This window comes from Herpailurus yagouaroundi, unplaced genomic scaffold, assembly GCF_014898765.1.
Source record: "Herpailurus yagouaroundi ecotype Mexico unplaced genomic scaffold, PumYag 67503, whole genome shotgun sequence".
Classification (NCBI taxonomy): Eukaryota; Metazoa; Chordata; class Mammalia; order Carnivora; family Felidae; genus Herpailurus; species Herpailurus yagouaroundi.
The window spans coordinates 3,866,913-3,892,925 of NW_024420310.1; the positions used below are offsets into that span (position 1 = coordinate 3,866,913).

Below are 26,013 nucleotides of genomic sequence, written 5' to 3' on the forward strand. Positions count from 1 at the left end.
AGCTATGGACATCATGCATGCACACGTCCCCGGTGACACTTGTCACTTGTCCCCGAGCAGGAGGGCGTGAAGATACAGTGTCTCCCAAGTTTTATTGAGATGGGATTGTCAGGCAGCACTCTGTTTAGGGTGCACAGAGCAATGCCTTCGCCTACGTGTGCTGTGGAGTGATGGCCACAGCACACTCAGGGCATGCCCATCACCTCACATAGACACCAAACCAAAAGAAAAAATTAAGAAACGGGGAAAGAGAAAAAAGCAGGTGGCAACAAGGAAAAAGTTTTCCCCGTGCGACGAGAACTCTTAGGATCTACTCTCTTAACCACGTGCCAGCATCCCACCCTGCAGCGTGTGCTCTCATCATCATGCGCTGGGCCTTTGAAGAAAGCGCTCAGGACACCCTTGGCACCATCCGGAGCACCTTCCCCATTTTCAGTCTCTGCTGCCATTGCCACTGCCCATAGTGGGACACGGGCACCCAATCACCATCGGGGCTGCTGGGATTTCCAGCCCCCTGGACACCACCACCCAAGAGTCTGCGGGTTCAGCCCCTGGTGGGGGTGGGGTCACCCACCCTTACTTTGCTCAGCATGGGGTCTCCGGGGAAGAAGCTGGCCAGGCACATGGATGGGAGGACATCCTGAAGAATTTTGTTGAATCCATAGAGGATTCCATCGAGCTGGCAGATGAAACTTCATACAGTCTGTTTCAAACACTTTGTTCAGGCCATGCCTCTCCAAAAACTCCTTCTGGAACAGTTTCTCATCGATGCCTATGCAAGTCCCATCATCGTCCCACCAAATGGATGCAAACTGATTGCTGTTAACAATGTTCCGCAGCTTCTTGGGGAAGGGCAGGCAGAGGAAATTGCCTGCTCCCAAGGACAGGGCGTCACAGGTGGTGCGTGGCCTTTTGAACAAAGGCTCCTCAGTCAAAGCTTGCGAAGTATTTTCTTCAAGCAGCAGCCTGAAGCCAGGGTGTGGGGAGGGTCTGCTGGGGGAGCATAGCTCTGCAAGCCAATTGCGGGAACCCCTATTTCTGGAGGAAACGGCCCATCCTGAAGCCAGGCTCCTGGCCTGTCAGATGACTTTTCTTGTGGTTAGCCATCCTCGGCGGTGGTGCATCCTTCCTTCCTGTAAACATGAGAGTGTATCGTGGCCAGCAGCACCCCTTGCTAACAGTGCAGCTTGAGACACCACAAAGGGGCTCGGGTCACTTGGGGGTGACATCGCAACACAGCTAGCCGGTAACCTAATAAAAGGCCAGCCATGCAAGTGACCTGTCAGTGTGCCAACATTCTGGTCACACAAGGTAGTTCACCCGGAAAGCCGACACTCATCTACGGGTTTAAAGTAACCATACCAAACATGGGGGCAAACCACCAACTGTCTTTGGTCCTCGATCTCCCAGGACCTGGCTGACCCATACTGATGTGCTGCCCAAAGGTCAGAGCTCATTTTCTGAGGCCGTGGCCTTGAGAGCCCCAGATGTATACTTTCAAACAGGCAGCAGAAGCCAGGACGGGTGTCCAGGGTCAAGGGAGTAGCCACACGGTCCTTTCAGCATTGTCTCAGCCAGGACGGCGAGGTCCTCCACAGAGACCCTCCTAATTCACCCACGCCTGGGTCACCCGAAGGCACATGGAGACTGCTACTTAGGTGAATGGGTTAGCCAAGGGACCCACTGCCACCTTGCACAATGACGAGGGGGAGGAGGCCTTCTCTTTGCCTCTCCTCAGCCTGCACGTTGCCCCTGTCTGCACCCCACCAATGCCTCCTGGGCAGATTCCCGTGCCTGTCGGGACAAGGCACGAGCCACGGGCCTCACGCTGGCTTACTTTCCTTGACTGATGTCTGTAGGGACACCCGGTTTGTGCCCAGGGTTTGAGCTCTGCAATCCTTGCCTGGGGGGCGGGGCTGGGAGAATCAGTAAGAGGCGGCCGTGCAGAGAAGCCTCTCTCGCACATTCTCCCCACGTGCAGGGCCACCTACCCTGAAGACCCACCACACACACTCGATTCTAGGCAGGAAGTCAATGATCTTCCAGACATTTCCATGAAGCAGAAATGCCTCCACACTCCAGGGCATTCTGTCTAACAGCAAGTCTGAAATACGGTCTGTGGCCTTTGGCTACCTGCAGGCGAACCATGGGCTGAAAAGCCATCTGACTCAAATGCCCAGTAAAATGCAGAGACAGCTAGGCAAGCTAGGCAGAAATCACAGGGGATTTTAAATGTAAGTAGCACTCTGCCGCTGGTGTCACCGAGCAATGCCCCAGGATCACTAAAAAGCCCATGTCAGTTTGAGACTGTCTTGGGTCTCAGGAGTACTGTCGTAAGGCTCCTAAGCTATCCCAATGATGGCACGGGGTTCCCCAGCCAATGGTCGAGTCTCCATGATGTCCGTGTCTGTCTACACTCTATAGGTTCAGGCTGTACCTGAAGACTCATCAGAGATGTTCACCCACCCCCACATGCCTTGACCACCTGTGGCAGCTACAAGGTGTTTCATGCTGGCCGAGAAGAACCCAAGCGTCCTGGACCGACCGTATCTCGTGGAAGATGCACGCAGTACCATGGAAAAGGAGGAACCAGTTTATTGAACAACTGCAGGGAGCAAAAATAGTGGATTGAGCTACATTTGTTACACAGCAAGCAAGAAAGGCTATGCCATTCCCAACGTTCCCCCTCCCCCCCCAGAGACAACAGGTTTGCTGGGCGCCGCTTCCAGGCGGTCTCGTGTGCTGGACGTCGGCTGAGCCTGACGGAGAGACGTCAGCAGCTGCCCCCGTTAAACCCTTCCCTCTCCTGCGTCACAATGCCAGTGCGCCTTTTCCCTCTTTTCACAAACGGCTACTTGTTCTCAGGCCAAAGGCTCTTATCCTGGAGGATCTGCTTTCTTCTGCTTCGCCCAGGGCTCTACCAGCAGCTCTTGGAGCAAGTGTACTCCTAGTTGAAAGCACGGGGCTGGCCGGCCAGAAGGACTTTTGTTGGGGGCCCGACAAAGGGCCTCAGACCCTAACAAACACGTGATTCCAGTGGCTGTTTCCAGTTTCAGCAACTTCTTCCAGTTTCTCTAGTTTCAGCTCACGCACATACTCCCAGAATGTAGGAAAAGCACAAACCATTTCTTGCTTATTGTGGCTGTTCTGGCAGTAGCAGCCACTGTGTGTGTGGAGGATTTCAAGGGGGGTGATGACGATGGCCCGTTAAGGGGTGACACCCCCTGGGCAGGACAGGTGCGCCAGCAGCTTCTGCTTCTGCAACAGAACACACGTCTCCCATACAAGCTCGTAAAAAAATACTTTAACAGAATATACTGTACAGAACTAGGATTTAACACGGTATATTACAATGCTAAAATATTTGTATAAATACTATACAGGCACGGAGTCACTCCAGTGGAAAGGGCTCACCGATGGGGCCATTAAAAACTGCTGTCAGCATTGCCCAAAGAGAAACGACTTCCACAGCAGGAACACAAACAGTAATGACAGTGTAGGTACACTCGTGGTGCCACAGAGGCGTATTTACAGTTCCTACTGACTACGCTGCGACAGGAGAATCTAAGCTACATGGTGTGGCCGGCCTGGTCTAAAAAACCATTTTCAAAGAACACTTTCAATAGGAATTTTAGCACTTTGAAAACCAGCTCCTTTTCTTGCCTAAGCAGCCATCCCTAACAGATCCAAGTCAGCTCCTGAGGCGCCTGCCCAGAGGTGATGGCTTTCCCCTTCTCACACACGCTCCGTCCTTCACACCCACGTCCACTGACACGCGCCCTAGCCCAGCCCGCACCGCGGGTGCCAGTCACCTGCCATGTGTGTGTCCCGTCAGGGTGAGTCACTGGTAGGCATTGAGTGCAAACAAGGCATGAGATGGAAGTTCCCGGAGCCCTGGCCTCGGCTCCAGTTCTGGGTGGGGTCAACAAAGAGGCAGAGGAGGGTAGGAGACAGCGTGCGTGCGTCCCGGTGGTCCGCTTGCATTCTGTCCAAGGAAGTGGTGTCTAATCTGGCATTTCAATATTCAGTTTGGGAGGTGGGAGGACATACTTCCCAGGGCTCTGGGTGATAACGACCCTGGTCTTCTTCCGAAACATTGGAGCAATTTTAGGAGGTTCTGGAACTGGGGTTTCTTCGGTTTCCTCAGTATCTTCATGATGGAGGTCGTAGGAAATGTTTCCATATTCTCTCAAAAATGGGAAGATTTCAAGCAGAAACTGACAGAAATCCTTGCGAATACCAAACCACCCTGAAAAAGAAGTATGAAAAAACTTTTTCAAACACTAGCCTCCACTGAATTTCGTGTGACTTTTCTTTCCTGAATGTGACATTTTACACGTACCGTTTAATGCTTTATCCTGATGTCTTAGAAATGAAGATAGAGCAAGGCCTGAATAGCCACTAAGGGCAAGGGGAAAGGCCTGTGGCTCTGTGGCTCTCCAAGTGGGGCCCCCAGGCTGGCAGTGACCACACGAACCCCTGCAACCTTGTTAGGGATGGGAAACTGTGGGTGAGGTGGGGCGGCCACAGGCACAGGCCTTCCGGGACTCGGATGGCTGCTCCAATGAGAAGGACCACTCTAGCAATGTCAAGTCCCTGCGGCATCAAGACTTTGTCAACATCCTCCCATCTGCCCCGCCTGGGATACGCTCACATGTGACAAAGAATGTCAAGGATGTTATCCCAGAAAGGGACTTCTGTCAGTATCTGGCAGGCACATTGGTCCAGGCAGGCAGGCAGCCTGAGCTACTTCTCAAAGTTACTTCTCTGAGGCCTGCTCTTGCTGTCTGTACCATGGGACCATCGGCTCAGTGCTGACTCTCCCAGGGCACAATGTGCCCCACCCTCATCCCCCTGGCTTTTAGAATGGTGTGCTCTGGGGCTACCCGCAGAGGAGTTCACAGTCTAGTGAGGAGGGAACCTCTGTCAAGGATCACTTCAAAACCGAATGTGCCATCGTGTGGGTGGAGAGAGAAGAGAGAGCAAGCAGAGCACCGCTGACAAGACACAGTGATGTCAGGAATGTCACTGGGGAGAATGAAGAGGACACAGAACCTAAAAGGACTCTCAGGATTTGGTTGGCGACATGGATCTTCGTCTGATCAATCCTTGGGAGCCCCTGGAAAGCAGGTATCTTGATCCGCAAGTTGCAGCAGAGGGGATGGGGCTGAGAGGCTACCTACCATGGTCAGTCCTACCTCAAATGGCAGAGCGTACACTAGGAAGGCCATGGTGTGGGGCAGGGAAAGCAAGGTTGAAAGCTCACCCTTTCCTTGGAAAATTCCAGGGCTTCCTCAGGTCCAGATTTCCCACACGACCTCCCTGAGCGCAGACCCTCAGGCTCATCTTTTCAAAGAGTGGGGCCACGTGCATGCACACGCACACGCACATACACACATGCACATACACACACACACACACACACACACACACACACACACACACACAGGTCAAAGGCTTCTGAAGTGCTGAGTACATACAGTGGTTTCCTCCCTTCTGTCCAAATGTGGTTGCCATCAGAGTGATCAAGGAGAGCCAAAGGGGGACAAATATTGGGATACAAGAGAATGCGTTGTGGCCATCCAGTTTGTGAACCAACAGGATCTAAGGAAAGAGAAACAGTTGAGGTTCTATTGATAAAGCATCTGAGGGTGGACGATGTCTGAAGCCAGTCCACCCTTCCCTTGTCAGGTGTCATAAGGGGAAAAGTCAGCTCCACAGGAGACTACGAAACCCTCTATTCTGTGGGACAGAATGAGATAAGCTTTTGTATCCCTCTTCAGGACTAAGCAAAATCTGTCCATTTGGGAAGTTTCCAACACCACATTGTTACAGGAGGCTCCTCTGGTGTTTGTTCTAAAGAGTCAACAGTGCACATTCTATAATCCTGCACAGAACTCAAAATACCAAAAACACCCAACGTTCTCTTTCTACATGTAAACAAATCAGTACACACCCATGCATCATGGCTAGAGAGACTTCTCACTGCCAGCCCCCCAAAAGAAAGGTCGCTCTAATTTTACCATCATCCTCTCCATGTGCTTTTCTGGGGCCAGCTCATTTCCAGGCAGAGCAGGCTGCCTTGACAGGCATGCAGGGTGCTGTCACAGGGAAGGGTGGGACTCGGGGCCTGAAGAGTTCTGCTGTCGAAAGCTTACCTCAAAAGTAAGGAGAGGCACGACAATGGTCATCCAGCTCAGTGCCATTGTTATGTGTGTCCTTCGCTGTTCTGCAATCACATCCATGGAACGCAGGAACAAAACAGACCACACGATGTAATAGAGGACCACCAGGCACAGAAAGGACATAAGAATCCACAGGGGAACACACACGACCTGAGGGAAGGAGGAGAGAAAAAAACCTTTATAGTTTGTGCCCAGCACCTCAAGGGAGGCATAGCCAAGCCCCCGATGGATCTCTGTAGCTAAGACAGTGTGCGCCCGAACGAGGACAGCCGTCCCGTACCCCAGGGGTGCCACGAAGGACAGTGTGGGGCCTGCCGCCCGCGCTGGGACATGCTCTGCTGTGGGCCACTCCTGGGGGAGGAGCCCAACAGCCGCCCTTCCTAAGATATGACCTCACTCAGCCGGCCCCTGGCTCTGCCCTGCAGGGAACAGGGCAGCCCGCCACCCTGCGCACTCACCTCACCTGCCCCTGACATGCCCTCTCCACGGGCTGCTTCCCCATCCCACCAGAGGCACTTTGGCCAGAGACTCTGGGGGATGTGCTCCTGGGAACTTTCGCTGCCCGGGTTGCAGAACCCCTCCGCTCACATGCACGCTGTCACTGACAGGGTTCTGCCACCTGGTCCCTGCCACCTTGCCCAGGTGGGTTACACGTCTGCTGCCGTTGCACCGGAAAGACCTGGCTTTACCCCTGCACGAGCCCAGAGAAGAGGCACTCGGGACCCCACCAGTCTCCTCTTTGTGATCCTTCTCCTTCCTGTTCTGCCCCTTGGATCCGTCTGTCATCCTTCCGTCCCATGTTATCGAACGGTAAACTGACTTTTGGTATATACTTCTAGGATTTGTCACCCATGCACGTGCAGAACTGTGTATCCTCTGGCAGGACACAGGACAGCTCCTTTACCCCACAGGACTCCTCCGTGCTGCCCCTGCAGTGTCATACCCTCACCCCACCCCTACCCCAGGCAACCACTGATCCATCCTCTATCACTAGCACTTTTATCTTTCCCAGAGCGTGATGTGCATAGCACCACAGAGCATGTGACATTCTGAGACTATCCTCTCTCAATCTGCAGAATGTCTGGGAGGTTCTTCCAGTCTGTTGTGTGTAACGACAGGTCGTTTTTAGTGCCGAGTGGTATTCTGCCAGACGGATGCACCACTGCCTGTTTATCGAGCCACCCGTGGAAGTTGATCTGGCTGCTTTCTCGTGTCTGGCTATCACAAATAAAGCTGCTGTGAACACTTGCGCGTGGCTTTTGTGTAGCTGTACATACTCATCTCTCTAGGGCAAATAACCAGGATTGGCGCTGCGGCGTCGTAGGGTGACTGCACGTTTAACTGGATACGAAATTGCCTGACTGTTTCTCAGAGTGCCTATGCAGTTCGGTACTCCCCCTGGCGGTGCACAAGTGTCCCGGCCCCTCCGCGCCCTCCCCTGCGCTTGGCATTGCTTTCTTTCTCCTTGCCATTCCGGTGAGTGTGCTGAAGGGCCTCGTCCTGATTTTCCTCTGCCTTTCCCTGATGGGTGATGACATCCTGTCCATGTGCGTATTTGTCGTGTGTCTATCCTCTTTGTGAATGGTCTTTCCAAGTCTTCTGTCAGTTTTAAAATTGGGTGGTTTTTTGAGTTTTGAGAGTTCTTTCAGATGTTTTGGATACAAGTCCTTGTTTGGACATGTGCTTTCCAAATATTTTCTGCTGCTCTGTGGCCTGTCTTTTCATTAATTCCATTTCAATTCTGAGCTTCTTTTATGGACCTTGTTGTTAGTGTCACTTGTAGGGACTCCTCATCTAACCCCAGGCATCAAAGATTTTCTCCTACGTTTTCTTCAAATAGTACTTTGGTTTTCCATTTTGTTTTTAGACCTATGACTTGAGTTGGTGTGTGATTTTTAATCCTCTCGAATCGCTTGGAGTTGCTGATGGTAGGTCTGGCCGAAAAGTCTCTGGAGAGCCTCTTTCTTCCCTGTGTTCCCTCCTCATGCAGCCGCTCTCACTTGGGGCCCCCGTGGGTGGAATGTCCGTGGTCATAGCAGCCTCACTCGGTCTCTCTTGATCATTGTGGGAAGTGAGCAATCAGACTGCTCCACCTGCTGGGACCTGCACAGGACTGGGGCCGGAAAAATCCCTCCATTCACCTACAGAAGACATTCTTCATTCCTCATCTTTTTTTTTTCTCTGAGGGCACCTTATACTAAAATTTCAGTCTTGCTCACATTTGTTTCCTCCATGTCACAACACAAAATTCTGAACCCAATTACGATTCCCCAGAGACGGCACCCTAAAAGTGTAGGACAGGTAGCCAAACGTTTTATTACGACTGTTTTATCAAAGACTTGGGCAGAGGTGAAGAGTCTTGTCTCTGTTCACTATGGAGGTGATTGTGTTCCCTCATTTTCTTCCCTGTCACCAAATGAATATTTTCTTTTTTTACTCTATTTGTTACTTTTTCTTAAAGTAAACCACATTCACATGTAAATATACACATGAAACAGCAGAGGGGAAAAAAAAAACAGAAGAAAACACTGGCATGACCTCATCTCCCAGAGGCAACACACCTCTTCCACGTCTGTTCTCTGCATCAGTAGTGGGAAGTCCTACTGTATTCTCTAATTTGTAGCTTGCCATGAGTACATACTTATATATATATGTAGCCCGATCGATCCATCCACCCGCCCTTCTATCCATCTATGTAGGCAATTTTAACCACACACCCAGTAACTGAGGCCACAGATTATACGCATGGCTTTACACCTCATCCCTGGAAGGAGTGTGAACTGACACAACTCTTTTGAGAAGCAAGCTGGTAGTGCAGTTTGTATTTCAAAATCTCAGAAAGCTCCCACCCAGTAATACTGTTTCCAGAGTCTTCCCTATGAAAACAATCAGGCAAAGATTTTTATGTACAAAAATATATGTTACATCATGGTTTAGAATCACACTCGTCTCAACTTCAATATTCGGAAATAAGGGGATGGTTTGGTAAATGCACTGGAAGAATACTGCATCAATTAAACCTTAGGTTATATTTATCAAGGCCTTTTCCACACAGGAAAATGCTTACGATGCATTAGAATGAGAAAGCAGTGCACAAAATGACACACACAGTACGCTCTCAGCCATCTGTATGAGACAATAACCTCCAGCACAGGAAACACAAACCACTAACTGGAGAATCTCCCAGGGGATTACAGGGGCTTATCATTCTATTACCTACGCTCCTCTGTCTTTTCCAAGTTTTCTACAATGAACACAAATTACGTTTATAATTAACAAAAGAAAAGTTTATTTTAAGATTTTAAAAGTTACATACAAGCCAGGGCCAGTGGATGATCTTGTCCAGTCTTAAGGCAATGAATATAAACTGCAGGATGTTGACAGAACACAGTATTTCTAGCTAAAAATGAAGAGAAGAGTCAATTAAACAAAGTAAAAGTTGTATTCAATACTGCAATTATTTGGTTGACACACTAAAAGGCAATGCGAATTACAATATGGTAAAAGTTTTAGCAAGTTATAGTGGGACCTCCAGGGGTGCCTGGGTGGCTCACCCAGGTTGAGCACTGACTGGCTCCGGTCACGATCTCACGGTTCATGACTTCAAGCCCCACATCGGGCTCTGTGCTGACAGTGCGGAACCCGCTTGGGATTCTCCTCTCTCCCTCTCTCTCCGCCTCTCCCTGACTTGCACACACTTTCTCTATTTTGAGAGACAGTTTATTTATTACTTTATAAATAAATAAACTTAAAAAATTATACTGGGACCTCCTGATTTTCAGCACCACAGGAACAAAGCAATGCAGCGGCAAAAAGAAACCTGCCCCCGGTCTCCTGCCTCAGGCCCTCTACTTAGTGGCTGCTCTGTCCTTTACACTCTTACCAAACAATAACTTTGTTTCCAGGCTCGCTGAGTAGAGGCAATCCGTGGCAGACACCCCAAGCATCCTTCCTGCCCCTACCCACAAACTTCTTGATTTCTAACCATACCTGTATCTCTTTCTTCTTGTACTCAGGACTCAGATCTACACCCCACCCCTTCCTTTCTGGTTCCTTGAGGACCTTGGCACATCAAGACATCAATTACAGATTCCTTACTGCATCTTTTTTTTTTTAATGTTTATTTTTGAGAGAGAGACAGAGACAGAGTGCGAGTAGGGGAGGGGCAGAGAGAGAGGGAGACACAGCATCCCAAGCAGGCTCCAGACTCAGCTGTCAGCACAGAGCCAACGTGGGGCTTGGACTCACGAACAGTGAGATCATGACTTGAGCCTTAGATGTTCAAACAACTGAGCCACCAGGCGCCCTTCCTTATTGCATCTTTAGCCCTGCCTATTCCACTGATCCCTCCCAGAAGCACAGAAAAAAATTCAAGTCATTCTCATCAAACACAAAACAACCCCAAGAGCAAATGAACCCATCCGTCCCTGGAGTCAGCATCCCCTCCAGCCACAGCACTTTCTGTTTCCATCAAGCTATATAAGACCTCCTGGATGTGCAAGCCCCCCTGGCCTCCCCTGCCATTCTGAGCTCTCAGCACTGTGATCCGGCCCCCAGCCCTGACCACTGGTGACTGCTTCTATCAACGTCGCCAGTCACCTCTATAGCATCAGACCCCCTATGTCAGATCATCCTACGGGGCATCTATGTGGCACATCTTTCCAGGAGCCCACTGCAGTCTTACCCTCCTCCTCGTGCTCTTACAGCTCCTTTTCAGTCTCCTCCTCTCCTTAAACCCTGATTTCCCCCCAGAGCCTTCAACTCAGTCTTCTGTCCCCACTAGAGAGGCACAGATGCAAACACACACGCTTACACTTGCTTGCCCTGCCGTCCAGAGCCTTGTCTTGTATGACCTCCTGTTGGTTGCTTCTCCCACTCCTGTCTCTGACCTAGCCTTCCTGCTGTGGTCCAGACCCAGCCCTCCCAGAGGTGCTTTGGCTGGAGCCGGCCCCGGACTGAGTCCGTTATCCCCTCGCACCTTTACAACTTTATCCCGTCCCACTCCCTTCCGTAGCCTCCTGCCTTGAAGGTTGGGTGGTAAGGCACCACACTGGCCCAATTACCCAAGCCACACTGCCAGCAAGCACCCTATATTCTTTTTCCCACTCTTGCATGCTCAGGCACCATGTCCTGTCCTCTCTACCACCCTGAGGACCACTGCCTAGTCAGGACCTTCCCCTCACCAGCCCCCCAAATGCCTCCAACAGGCCCCTAACTAGCTTCCCAGCCTCCAGTCTGGAAGGCTCTCTGCTCCCAAGTATCTGGGCTGTCTTCCTTCTGGCCGTGGCACTCACTGCTCTTCAATGGCTTGCCACTGCCTACAAAATGAAACTCACAGGAAGCCATCTGATCTGGCCCAGAGCTTCCCCAAAGTTCTCAGCTCACAGGGCATTTAGTGAGGTAGTAATTCTTTCATAGGCCTCTGGGCTGAAAGAAATCCCTAGCAGTTCCACTGGGTTAAGTATTTAGATCTAAACTTAGTAAGTATTTATGTCCTGAGTAGCCATCTAAAAAAAAAAAACCTCATATAAATTGAAAGAAAAATATGATTTTTATCTCCTTCTTAAAGAACCACAACTGTTCCCTAAGAGGATGTGTGTGCTTATTGGGTACTGCATCATTTCTTAAGACAGTGCCACCCTCATTACCTGTTCTCCAGGTAGATTTTTGCACAGGACTACCTTTGCATCATGGCAACTGGCAACAACCTTGCTTCTTATACGGTATCATCAAAACCAATGTAGTGTGACCAAAAAATAAAATGGTAAACTACTTGGAGGTAGTAGTTCATATCATGTCCCCAAGGCCGGTTGCTGTCATTGCTTCTCCCTCAAAAATGTCCAATATCCCACGGTGCCCTGTGAGTTCACTATGGCGCCCTGGGACGGCTCAGTGCACGCTCTGAGGACTGAGGATCTGGCCCCTACTCAGCTCTTCTCTATGGCCTTCCTTTCCCCAACTCCCGCTACTGTCTCCTTTCCACTTCGTGTTCTAGGCAACCTTTTTTTTTCTCTTTTTTTACCATGGTAAAATGCACATACTGGAAAACTTACCGTCTTAACCATCTCTAGTTGCATAACTTGGTGGCATTACATACACCCATACTGTTGTGCAGCTGTCATCAACATCTACCTCTAGAAGCCTCGCAACTCGCCAAACTGTGCTCCAGTCATACTGGAGTCACCATAGTTCGCTCAGCATGAGGACAGATTTTCTCCTGCCTCTGTGCCTTTGTGTGTTATTCCTTCTGCCCGGAAAACACCATCCCGTGCCCCACCTGCATAGGCAGCCTGGCAAACCCTGCTCTTCATCCGTATCTCTGTGTAAGCCTATCCCCGGTCACCCTCTAGCAAATGCAGGTAGGTACTCTTGCTCCCGGGAGATGAGAAGCAAGAGGGAGGGAGCTCAACTGCCAGGATGCTGTTTCTTCTTGCAGGCAGGAAGGCCGAGAGTGTGACTGCATGAACGACTTGCATCTTGTAGCTCCACATTAGGAAAATATGGTTTCGTGCCCAATGTAGTCCTGGTCCTTGTATATACTTTTACTTTCTAAGAAACAAAGTTCCAAAATTTTAGTCATCTTAAACCTCCTCCTCAGTCCCTATCCAACTATATTTAGGTAACTCTCCCAGTGCTTTTCAACCTGGGTGACACTGCTGCTGCCCCAGGAAAAAGCTAGGAAATGCGCAGCAGTACCACCAGCCATCACAAAGACCTGTCATGGGGAGCCCCTCCGCTACCATTTCGTGGCCAGAGGTCAGGCATAAGCATCCTGCAATGCAGAAGTCAGTCCTGTTCAACACAACATTTCCCGTCCAAAAGGCCAATAGCTCATGTCCCTCGCTCCCTGAGAAATGTCGAGCCACATGCAGAATATCTAGAACGCGTGCTCTCAGTGATTCTGTGTAATGTGAACTTTCGCAAATGATTTTTAAAGCTTGGTTTTGCTTCATCTGCCCAGGTAATAGAGAAAACATGCAGAGCAAGAGAGGCATAAAGTAAAATGGTAAGGGTGACTGGGTGGAAGTGGTGCCTTTAACCGGCACAGGGAGTGCAGATTCAGGTGGGGTTGCATGAGGAGCCTGGAGCTGGTGGAGAGATCGGAGTTTTGCAGTGTGAATTTAGGGAGTGACAGAACCTAAGTGGCAGTGGAGACAGGAAGTATAAATAAGATCAAGATAATTCCGAGGGAGTAGGCAAGGTGAGGACAGAAAGTGCCCCCAAGCCTAGAACCCTAAGAAGCGGCGATAGAGCCAAAGCAGAGGTGACCAGACTAGTCAAAAGCTCAGGAGTGTCAGGAGCTACAGAAAAGATGGACTGAGAGAGACCACTGGATCTGGCCAGTTTCTGGGGAGTGTAGGGCTGAACAGGGAGCACGGGGTCAGAACAGCGGTCAGAACAGCACTGAGGCAGGGAGCCTTTCTGTGAACTCAGGAGCAAACGCTCAGAGGAACCAGCAGGGGAGCAGGTCTCCTTCCCCCTGGGAAGGAGTGCCACGCAGAGGCAGACGGGTGGTAGGCTGCACAGGGGGCAAGGAGGGTCTCGGTGTTTCCCAGCCTTGCTCCCATTACTGTCCCCCAAGGAGTCTTTTTCCTAACTGCACTCCCTCATGAAGTCTTCATACCCTGGCAAGCAGCCAGGGGGCCGTGCGGCGAAGCAGCCGGGTTAGTGAAGGCTGGGGGGACTGCAGGGAGGGGAAAGTGGGTCCTCAGATCCCGCGGCCGCTCCAGCCTACCAGCCACACTGCCCCGTGCCCTTGTCCCCAGTGCCAGGATGGGGAATGCCCTCCCTGTTCCAGACCAAGCCCTTCCTAGTGCTCAGGGTCCTGTGCCCATGGGGTCCCTCAGGGTCTTATTCTCTCCCCCTCCCTCTCTGTGGGTGCCTTCTCAAGTTCACATACCCTGAGCCTTCCAGCTCAAGTGCCACCCCCCTTCCTCTACTTTTTACTCAGCCAGCTCAAAACAGAGCATCCCTAGCCATCTCGTTCTCCCCTCCACTCATCTGTATAGGGCTCTGGGCCTTCAGCCTCCGTGTGGTTCGGTGCGGGCTCTGGAGTCAGGCCGACTGACATGGGATCCTGGCCCCAGCCCTGCCCCTTAACCAACAGCCAGGAACACATTCCTTCCTCTCTCTGGAAGACAGGGGTGGTGACTGCATCTACTTCGCAGGGTTGTTGTGAATCTTTAAGAAGATACTACCACATGGGAAGGGACTAGCCCAGTGCCCAGCACACAGTAAGTGCTCAACAAATGTGAGATGCCATCATTTTTGATACTAGTATTAGTTTTTCTACTATTACTTTTTTAATTGATCTGTGTATCCTCTGTGTCTAGGCAAAAACAGGGCTTGAAGCTAACTAGAGAGCAGATGAAGTGCTAGATCATGGGGTCTGAGGTGGCAAGGTGGTTAGTTTTATGTGTCTGTTTGGCTGGGCTACATGGCACCCGGTTATTTAATCAAGCACGAGTCTAGGTATGGCTGTGAAAAGTATTGCCTTTCAGTAAAGAAGGTGGTCCTCGATACTGTGGGTGGCTTTTGCCAATTAGGTAGAAGGCCTGAGGCTCCCTGGAGAGGAAGAAATGCTGCCTCAAGGCCGTAGCACCAAGGCAGCCTGCATATTCAGCCTATCGGCACAACCTCTGAACACCAGGCTCGCCAGTGCCCAACACATGAGCCAGCTCCTTACAACTGATCTCTCTCTCTGTCTGTCTCTCTATCTCTGTCTCCCTCCTTTGCTCCCTTCCTTCTCCCCTTCCCCACTTCTCTTATTGGTTCTGTTTCTCAGGAGAAGCCTGACTACCACGGGTGGCTAGGGCGAGCTGTGACTCTGGATGAAGCCTGATGGCCTGGGTGAAGAGCCAGCGCTCTAAGCCAAGAAACAGAACCATGATTATTTCCATCGTCCTTTTGCTTCCTTACATATCATCACCTGGAGTTAATGACTCATCTCTTCCTAACAAAGGGCAAGAGATCTTAATTACAGTAAGTGACCAGATTTCCTGTTTAAAACATTCTCAAATAAACGAAATCTTACCTCCAGGGACCGGTCGTGTCGAAAGCCCCAAACACAAGCTGCCACAGACACCGGGGAAACAAAGAACAGAGGCATGAAGACCAGAAGCCAAAAATGGCTTCCTCTTTCAATCCTGTCACAGACCAGAACTTCGAACATCAACAGGAGCAAGTGGATGCCCACTGCAATTAGCATGGCTTTAAACTCCACACATGTTTCTCCTTCTGCTCTAAAAAGGGACACAAGAAGAAGAAGAAGAAAAATAGTCTCAGTTCAGAATCTTCAAACCAAGCAAGCAGTCCAGGCCAAATACCAACTTATGTTGATACCATGAACTGTAGTGATAAGTCTGACAAAAAGCGAAGGAAGTTAGGTAGAAAACTAACTTAAACTTCATCTTTAATATGTAATCTCCAAACACCAAAGAACTACTACATGGCAAGAAATGAACACTGCAGGCAAACCAAAGTTTTAACTGGGTAAGGATGTTCTCAGAAGTAATGGTCAGTTATTTCTCTGACCATGTACACAAATGGTTTTATTCACAACTTTGAATTCAGCTGCTTCCAAGATTATTCAAGCGGATTTCTTCTACCACTAACAACTGACAACTATCCCCTAAATCTCATGATCCTCATTCCTCAATGAATTAAAAACCATGTAAATCACATTTCATGCAACACAATAAAAATAACTAGCTTTATGAATCAGCGTGGGTGATAGTTCAAGAAAATATAGCAATTATTGTTAGGTGCTATTTTAAAATGCAAATAAAATTATGAATGCCTTTTTGTTTTCCTTTCTCTTCCACTGGGATGAATTAACACCTGCAGATGAAAGAGAAATAAGAACAGTGAAAACTGTTTTTAAACAAAATCAGTTTACCTAGCTGTTTACGTACCATGGAGGAAATGCTCTGATTGAAAACTGAAAAAGAATAAGGCTGCTAATCAAGAAAATGCTTACAAAAGCATCTGCAAAGCCGAGAACATTTCATTCAAAATACAGGTAAACATTTATGATGTATCTTCTTGGTGAAAATATACCTGGAAAGGAAGCCAGTGGTTACTTCTATGGGAACCAAGAACTTTCCACTGGATAATGTTAACACCAGAATGACCATGCCCCAACATTCACGACACTCAACCACACGCATATAATTCCTTTCCTTGCTCTAAACCACCTGTTGGGATGAGCCCTGGGTGTTCTATGGAAACCAATTTGACAATAAGTTATATTTAATATAAAAAATAAATAAAAAATAAAAAAAATAAACATCGTAAATTAAACCACTAGGGCAAAGCTCAAATAGCTTCTAAATATCAATCAGTGGAATCTAAAATGTTTAGTTATTTAACTTTTCAATCTTTGAGTCGTAAACATTAGACATCTGAAAATATCTCATAAAAAAGAAAAGATTTGCCAGCTGCACAGGTAATCTTCAAAAATAAAGGAAGTCTAAGGACTTTAAAACAACTGCACACAAATGTCTCCCATCTGCCAAGGCTCTTTGTAGGACTGTTTTAAAGTTCTTGGGGCGCCTGGGTGGCGTAGTCGGTTAAGCGTCCGACTTCAGCCAGGTCACGATCTCGCGGTCCGTGAGTTCGAGCCCCACGTCGGGCTCTGGGCTGATGGCTCAGAGCCTGGAGCCTGTTTCCGATTCTGTGTCTCCCTCTCTCTCTGCCCCTCCCCCGTTCATGCTCTGTCTCTCTCTGTCCCCAAAATAAATAAACGCTGAAAAAAAAAAAAATAAAGTTCTTAGATGCATATGTGCTAATGGGCTAAATCTTATTTTTAAAGTTGATCAAGACTGAAACACCTCCTGCACTTTTCTCACGAGCAGCTGAATGTGCCCTGCCTGTCCGTTGGGCACTCCTGCCCTCCCCCTCTGCCTGGCGAAGGCTGAGAACAGCCCCACCCCCCAGTCCCCCTTTTTCCTTTCTGAAGTGCCGGTCTCTGTGAGGGAGAAGAGACTCTCCAGGCCCCAGCAACCTAGGCTGCACAGCAGAGGGAGCTGACTCCAGGAACCTGGACTAGCTGAGGCAGCCAAGAAAGGCTCAGGGGAGTTGAGGGTAAAGGTGACTCCTCTTCCTGGCTCCCAAATGCTCTGCTCTCCTTCATGGCATCTGGGCCTCAACTTTCCCTGTCTCAGGGACTCACTGTTTCCCAGCCAAACCACCTCACCCACACCACTAACAGCCCTAAAACCCCAGGACCAGAGGATTGGGACAAGGCGAACCCCAGCTCTGGGACTGAATTGGAGACTGATAGATCCCTGGTGACCAAAGCCAGGACTTTGTTTTGTAGAACTGCTCTTGCAAACATGATAGTCTTATACTTCCTAGTTTAGCATGGTGTAACAGTTCGATATTTTGGATGCATTTTAGTTTACATTGCCTATTGTGGGCCAGCTAGGACCTTAAGCACCCCAAAAAACACTGCTTATATGTAAAAAATGCATATCCAACAACTAATTTAGAAAAGTACTTAGGCTAAAACCAAGTTTGCCTATATTATGGTTCTTATAAAACCCCAGATAGGTAGAAAAAAATAGTGCTTATTTAATTAAAAGTGAAAAACAAGATCTTGCTCCCTCAGGGAAGAGACCAATCAGTTTTATAAAGCAGTATTACCGATATTGGGGATTTCGTGCCCAGACTCCAGTTCCAACTGAGGCTCCAACAATGACCATCAACTTCCACAGCCATATTGGAGCAAAAACAGCCCAGTAACTCCACTGAATGATGCCATCCAGACGAAGGGCCAGCAGCACAGAGAACAGCAGGAGACAGGCATAGATGAGGAATTTACTAGGAGAAAAGTAAAATGATTAAAGAGGACTCACTTTACAAATATGTGATACTGAAAGGGAGAGTAAGAACAGTATTTTTGAGCATGTGTAAAGAGTCACTAATTCAACAATCGTTTATTGAAAGGTTCTATGCAGTAGACATACACTGTGTGTTAGGGGATAAGGGACACATAAAGAAGACTAAAATAAGTTCCCTGCTTTCTAGGGCTTGCTGGTAGGAGAGAGTCCACACAGAAACATGTCACTGTATGGGGTGCCTGGGTGGCTCAGACGGTTAAGCATCTGACTTTGGCTAAGGTCATGATCTCACGGTTCGTGGGTTCGAGCCCCGCGTCGGGCTCTGTGCTGACAGCTCAGAGCCTGGAGCCTGCTTCGGATTTTGTGTCTCCCTCTCTCTCTCTCTGCCCCTACCCTGCTGGTGCTCTGTCTCTTTCTCTCTCTCAAAAATAAATAAAAGCATTAAAATTTTTCTTAAAAGAAACACACAATTATAATACAACATGATATGTGCTGGAATGGTGCTAGGGTAGACAGTGATGGAAACCCAGAAGAAGAAATATGGATTCTGTCTGCGGGTACTAAGAAGGAGAGAAACTTCAGAAGATATATGGAAAGCTGCCAGGCAAGAAATATTGTGAAATGAGGAAGCATTCCAAGCAGAAAGAACTAGACGTACCAAGACATGGAGACTGAAAAAGGTTGACATGTTTACGATATGGTCAAGTTTTGTCACTAATTATTTGATTCTATTTTTAAAAAGGCATGACATTTTTAATCTTCAATGTTCAGATACAGTAACATTTTAGTACATGTATTATAATTTGTGACTGAATAGATTTCTCTCTCGCACTCACTCACGTGCGCGCTCTCTCTCTCTCTCTCTCTCACACACACACACACATTTCCCATAAAAGGGATTTCCTGAAGATAATGTCCTTAAAATAGTTAGAAATTACATTGTTGAGGTCTTCTATTTCCAGCTTTAATGAAGTAGGAGGAATGGGGTTTTTCTTCCAACCTTAAACAACAGACTGGACAAAATATATGAAACAACAGTTATCAGATACTGGACAATGGACAACAAAGGACTGTGATGACAGGGAGGGAGGGAGGGAGGGAGGGAGGGAGGGAGGGAGGAAGGAAGAAAATAAACTTTATTAATGCTCCAGCTTACTGCCTAGAGGCAGTTCCCAGGGTTCAGCAAGAGGTAGTTAAAACCCAACCCTACTGACAATCACAGTAAGTGTAAATGGTCTACCAGTTAAAAGGTAAAGATGGTCACATTGGATTAAAAAGCAGGACAACTATATGCTATCTATAAGAAACCTATGTCATGAATCGATAAAATCACAGATTAAAACTAAAAGGACAGAGAAAACTTATACCAAGCAAATACTGACCAAAAGAAAGCTGCAGTGGTATAGTAATATCTGTTTTCATCTTCTATTGTTGCTATAACACATTATCACAAACTTAGCAGGTTAAAACAATACAAGTTTATTATCTCACAGTTGTGTATGTCAGAAGTCCAGACAGGCTTGGTTGGTTTCACTGCTCAGATGTTCATAAGGCTGAAGTCAACATGTCGGTTGGCTGGACTCTTATCAAGGGATTCTGGGAAGAATCGCTTCCAAGATCATTCAGGTGGCTGGCAATTTGCTTTCTTGTGGTTGTAGGACTGAGATCCCAGTTTCTTCACTGACTGCCAGCATGGGGCTGCCCTTAAGATCCTAGATGTCTCTCTCTGATCCTGGCACATAAGCCTTTAAAACTCAAAGCCAGCAACAGCACAGTGAATCTTTCTCATGCTTAGAATTCTTCTGACTTCCCCTTCTGCCATATTGCTCCTGCTTCCATAGAAGGTTCTTTGCTTAAGAGCTCATGTGATTAGAGTGGGTCCACCTGGATAATCAGGATACTATTCCTGTCATCAAGTCCATAACTTTGGTAGGCAGAATTATAAACATGCCCCCCAAGATTCCTGTCCTCTGTTTATTCAATCAAATACTAATCTAGGTACTGCCATGAAAGGACTTTGTAGATGGAATTATTAATCAGGTGACCTTAAAATATTGGGGATTATCCAGGTGAGCCCAATGTGATTATATGAATCCTTAAAAGCAGAAAAGGAGGCATAAGAGTGATTCAGAGAGAGACAGCAGAAGAGGAGAGATGAGGCCGAAGGGGAAGTCAGAATGATTCTAAACATGAGAAGGACTCGACCTGTCTTTGCTGGCTTTGAAGATGGAGGAAGGGAGCCATGAGCCAAGGAATGCAGGCAGATTCTAGAAGTTGAAAATGACCCCTGCTGACAGCCAGCAAGAACACTGGAGTCTTCTGTTAAGTTTCTCAGGATCCACATAAGAGTGAAAACATATGGTATCTGTCTCTCTCTGTATGACTTATTTCACTTAGCATAACCCTCTCCAGTTCCATCCACATTGCTACAAAAGGCCATATTTCATTCTTTCTCATTGCCACGTAGTATTCCATTGTGTATATAAACCACAATTTCTTTATCCATTCATCAGTTGATGGACATTTAGGCTCTTTCCATAATTTGGCTATTGATGTTGGGATGAGCACTGGGTGTTGTATGGAAACCAATTTGACAATAAATTTCATATTAAAAAAACATGATAAAAAATAAAATAAAATAAAAATAAAATAAGTAAAGTGCTGTTGAATTCATAAAAAAAAAAAAAAAAGAACATTGGAGTCTTCAGCCCTACAACTGCAAGGAACTAAATTCTGACAACAACCCAAATGAGTCTGGAAGCAGATTAATCCCCAGAGCCCTAGAAAGGAATGTGGCCCTGCCAACACCTTGATTTTGGCCTTGTGAGACTCTAAGCAGAAAATCCAACTTAGCCCTGCTGTACCTGTACTTCTGACCCACAGAAATATAAGATAATGAGTTCTGTGTGGTTTTGAGACACTAAACCTGTGGCAATTTGTCATGGAAACAACAGAAACTAATACTGTCACCTTAGATACTTCTGCAAAGTCTCCCTTACCATGTAACATAACAGTCCCAGGTTCCATGGTTTAGGGCCTGGATATCTTTGGGGAGCCACTTTGCCTACCACAATATAAGACAAGGTATATTTTTGAACAAGGAATATTACCAGCGACAAATAGGGGCAGTTAATAACAACAAAGAGGTCAATTTGTCAGAGGATCTAACAACTGTAAATATTTATGTACCTAATAATGCTTCAAAATGCATGCAGAAAATAAAAATAGAAAAATCCACAATTATTATTGGAAATTAACATTTCTCTCTAAACAACTGATAGAACACATAGAAATTACTAAGGTTACACAAGAGTGCAATAATGCTATTAACAAACATGACCTAATTGATACTGATAAAGCATTCCTCCCATAACAGCAGAACAGAAATTCCTTTCAAATGCACATGGAATATTCACCAAGACAGGCTGAAATCTGGGTCATAAAACAAGACTCAAGAAATTTAAAAGAATCAAAATCATACAAAGTAAATCTCTAGGGGCGCCTGGGTGGGTGGCTCGGTTGGTTAAGCGTCCAACACTTGGTTTCAGCTCAGGTTATGATCTCACGGTTCATGAGTTTGAGCCCTGAATCGGGTTCTGTGCTGACAGCATGGAGCCTGCTTGGGATTCTCTCTCTCTCTCTCTCCGCGCCCTTCCCCTGCTCGCGCGCGCGCTCTCTCTCTCTCTCTCTCTCTCTCTCTCTCAAAATAAATAAACTTAAAAAATTTAAAAAAAAAGTCTCTATACACAATGAAATTAAACCAAAAATCAACAACAGAAAGATACCTTGAAAATTCTCAAAATGCTTGCAAATTAAACAACATGGTTCTAAATAATCCATAAGTAAAGTAAAAAACCACAAGGAGAATTTGAAAATTCCAGAATAAATGAAAAGTGGAAACACAACTTACTAAAATCTGTGAGATACGGCTAAAGCAGTACTTAAGGGCAATTTATAGCATCAAATGCTTTCGTTAGAAAAAACATAAAATCAACGTTCTAAGGTGCACCTTAAGAAACTAGGAAGAGAAGGAAACTTTAAAAAGTAAGCAGAAGGAAGGAAATGATAAATATAAGTGCAGAAAAATCAATGAAACTAAATCCTGGTTCCTTGAAAAGATCAAGAAAAAGAGTAAACCTATAGTCAGAGTGATCAGAAAAAAATAGTGGGCAAAATCACCAATATCAGAAATGAAAGCAGGGACATTACTACAAATCCTACAAACATTACAGGGATTAGAAGGGGATATTATGAACATCTTTATGCAAGTAAATTTCTTGAGACATTATCAAAGTTCACACCAGATGAAATATCACGTCTGTATCTATTGAATAAACTAAAACTGTAGTTAAAATCCTTCTCACATAAGAATGAAATATGGCCCTTTGTAGCAACATGGATGGAACTGGAGAGTGTTATGCTAAGTGAAATAAGCCATACAGAGAAAGACAGATACCATATGGTTTCACTCTTATGTGGATCCTGAAAAACTTAACAGAAACCCATGGGGGAGGGGAAGGAAAAAAAAATAAAAGAGGTTAGAGTGGAAGAAAGCCAAAGCATAAGAGACTCTTAAGAGCTGAGAACAAACTGAGGGTTGATGGGGGGTGGGAGGGAGGGGAGGGTGGGTGATGGGTATTGAGGAGGGCACATTTTGGGATGAGCACTGGGTGTTGTATGGAAACCAATTTGACAATAAACTTCATATATTGGAAAAAAAATCCTTCTCACAAAGAAAATGTTAGGCTCTGAAAAAAAATCTATCAAATACATAAAGAATAAATAGTACCAATTTTTTGCAAATTCTTACAGAGAAAGATAGGAGGGGGATATTTCCAAATTTATTTTATGAGGCTAGCATTACCCTGATACCAAAACCTGACCAAAAAAGAAAACTATAAACCAATATCCTTCATGAACATAGATGCAAAATCCTTAAAAATTTATCAAATTGAATCCAGCACTATATAAAAAGGATATTACAGTATGACTAAGTGTGGTTTAGTCAAGATTGTAAGCTTGGCTTAACATTTGAAACCAATTAATGTAATTCATTGCATTAATAGAATGAAAAAGAAAAAACATATGATTATCTCAATAGTTTCAGAAAAAGAATTTTTTTTATTTATATATGAAATTTATTGTCAAATTGGTTTCCATACAACACCCAGTGCTCATCCCAAAAGGTGCCCTCCTCAATACCCATCACCCACCCTCTCCTCCCTCCCACCCCCCATCAGAAAAAGAATTTGACATAAATTAGGAAGAGAAGGATATCTATGAAAATAATGTTTAATGCTACAAGACTAAATACTTCCCCTAAGATTAGAAACAAGGCAAGTACATCTATTCAACCTTGTACTGGAGGTCCTTGCCATAACCATAATTCAAGAAAGAGAAATAAAAGGGGTAAATAGTTGAAAGGAAGGAGTACATCTAATATTTGCAGACAACATGATTATCTATGTTGAAAATCCTAGCTAATCTACCAAAAACAAAACAAAATAAAAAACAAAACAAAACACTTCCAAATCAAATAAGTGAATTTATCAAGGTTGCAGGATACAAGGCAATTTGTACAAAAAAATATTACTGCATTTCTGTTTGCCAGCAATTAAAAAGTGGACCCTGAGATGTTTTTTAAACCTATCATTTACAACTTTCCTATAAATCTAAAACTATTCTAAAATTAAACGTTCATGAAAAAAACTGCCATTTACAAACATCATCAAAATATGAAATACTGAAATAAATGTAACAAAATATGTGCAACACTTGTATGCTGAAACCTACCAAACACTACCAAGAAAAATTAAAGATACCATATGCTTTCACTCATATGTGCATCTTGAGAAACTTAACAGAAGACCACGGGGGAGGGGAAGGGGGAAAAAAAAGTTACAGAGAGGGAGGGAGGCAAACCACAAGAGACTCAAGGACTGAGAACAAACTGAGGGTTGATAGGGGGTGAGGGAGAGAGAAAAGTAGGTGATGGGCAGGGAGGAGGGCACCTGTTGGGATGAGCATTGGGTGTTGTATGGAAACCAATTTGACAATAAATTTTATTTCAAAAAAACGATCTAAGTAAATGGAGAGAGATCCCATGCTTATAGATTAGAAAATTCGATATTGTTAAAGTTTGCACACACTGTGTATTAATTTCCTATGGTTGCTATAGCAAATTACCACCAACTCGGTGGCTTAAAACAACACACATTTATTCTTTTATAGTTGTGGATGGAGGCCAGAGGTCCAAAATGGGTTTCGCTAGGTTAAAACTAAGGTGTCACAGGGCCCGCTCCCTCTGGAGACTAGGGGAGAATCCATTTCTTGCCTTTCCCCGTTTCTATAACTGTATTCCTTTCACTCCTTAGGCCCCTTCCTCCAGCATTAAAACCAGCAGTGCAGCGTCTTCAAATCTTTTTCTCTGCTCACATCACATTGCTTTCATGGAAACCCATGATTGCATTTAGGATCCACCTAGATAATCCAGGATACTCTCCCCATCTCAAGATCTTTAACCGAGTCACATCTTTTGGGACATAAGCTAATATTCACCTTTTTGCCTTAGAAGGTAATATTCACAGGTTCCATGGATTAGGAAAGTGGTTATCTTTGGCAATCATTATTTAGCCTACCATGCTCACCAAATTATTCTACAGATTCAATACAATTTCAATGAAAATCCCTCTGTAGAAACTGATACACTGATTCTAAAAGTTATATGAAAACGAAAGGACTCATAAAGGGGAAAACAATGGTGAGAAAGAATAAAGTTGGAGAACGTATACTACATGCTTTTAAGGCTTATTGTAAAACTACAATAATCAAGACAATGTGGTATTAGCATCAGGAGAGACACAGAGAACAGAAAAGAATACAAAAACAGACTCATACATATATGGTCAGTTAATTTTTGACAAAGCTGCCAAGGCAATTCAATGGAGTGAGGACTGTGTTCCAACAAATGGTGCTGAAACAACTGGAAAGATGAAGAAAATGCACCTAGACTCTTACCCTCACAGCATATACAAGCATTATGTGAAATGGATCAGACCTCCATGTTATAGCCAAAACTATAAAACATCTAGAAAACACAGAAGGAAAAACTACTTGTCACCTAGAGTTAGGAAAAGATTTCTTAGATGGAATACAAAACTGGACTTATTCCAAATTAAAAACTTTTAATCTCCAAAAGAGACAATTAAAGCGGTGCTTGTGTGGCTCAGACAGTTAAGTGCCCAACTTCGGCTCAGGTCATGATCTCATGGTCTGTGAGTTTGAGCCCCGTGTCAGGCTCTGTGCTGACAGCCTAGAGCCTGGAGCCTGCTTTGGATTCTGTGTCTCCCTCTCTCTTTGCCCCTCCCCTGTGTGCTCTGTCTCTCTCAAAATTAAAATAAACAATAAAAAAAATTTAAGTCAATTAAAAAAATGAAAACCCAAGCCACAAACTGGGAGAACACATTCTGAAAACATGTATCTGACAAAGTACCTGAATCCAGTACATATAAAGAACTTTTACAACTATAAAATGAGAAAACAATCTGATTAAAATCGGCAAAAAAAAAAAAATAATAAGGACACTCCATCAGAGAAGTTATACAAAAGGCAAATAAGCACATGAAAAGATATTCAATATTTTCAGGCACTAAAGAAATACAATATCAATGCAATACAACAAGGTAAAACAACACACTCCCCACCATGGCTAAAATTAAGATGATCAACTTTGACAACTGTTGCTAAGGATGTAGAACAACTGAGACCCTCAAATATTGCTGGTGGGAATGCGAAACAGCACAGCCACTTTAGAAAACACTTGAGCAGTTTCTTATAAAGTTAAGTACACACTTACTCTATGGCCTTGCAATCCCATGCCTAGCTATTTACTCAAGAAAATGAAAAGCATATGTACACACAAAAACTTGTATTCGAATTCTCAAAGCAGCTTTATTTATAATAGCCACTGGCACCAACCCAAATGT

General features: G+C 45.7%; 1 protein-coding gene across 4 annotated transcripts in view; it reads right to left on the reverse strand.

The window, feature by feature from the left end:
* Positions 1-2,570: 2,570 nt before the first annotated feature.
* Positions 2,571-26,013, reverse strand: part of TMEM185A (transmembrane protein 185A) — a 37,003-nt gene continuing 13,560 nt past the window's right edge. For 2 of the 4 annotated variants that reach the window (XM_040467559.1, XM_040467561.1), the window contains exons 2-7: positions 17,832-18,008; positions 15,220-15,427; positions 9,502-9,585; positions 6,159-6,335; positions 5,481-5,604; positions 2,571-4,249 (exon numbers count right to left, since the gene is read on the reverse strand). In XM_040467559.1, the coding sequence (XP_040323493.1) occupies positions 4,005-4,249; positions 5,481-5,604; positions 6,159-6,335; positions 9,502-9,585; positions 15,220-15,427; positions 17,832-18,008 (1,015 nt within the window). In that variant the 3' untranslated portion in view covers positions 2,571-4,004. The other 2 variants (XM_040467563.1, XM_040467560.1) reach the window with 2 other exon arrangements.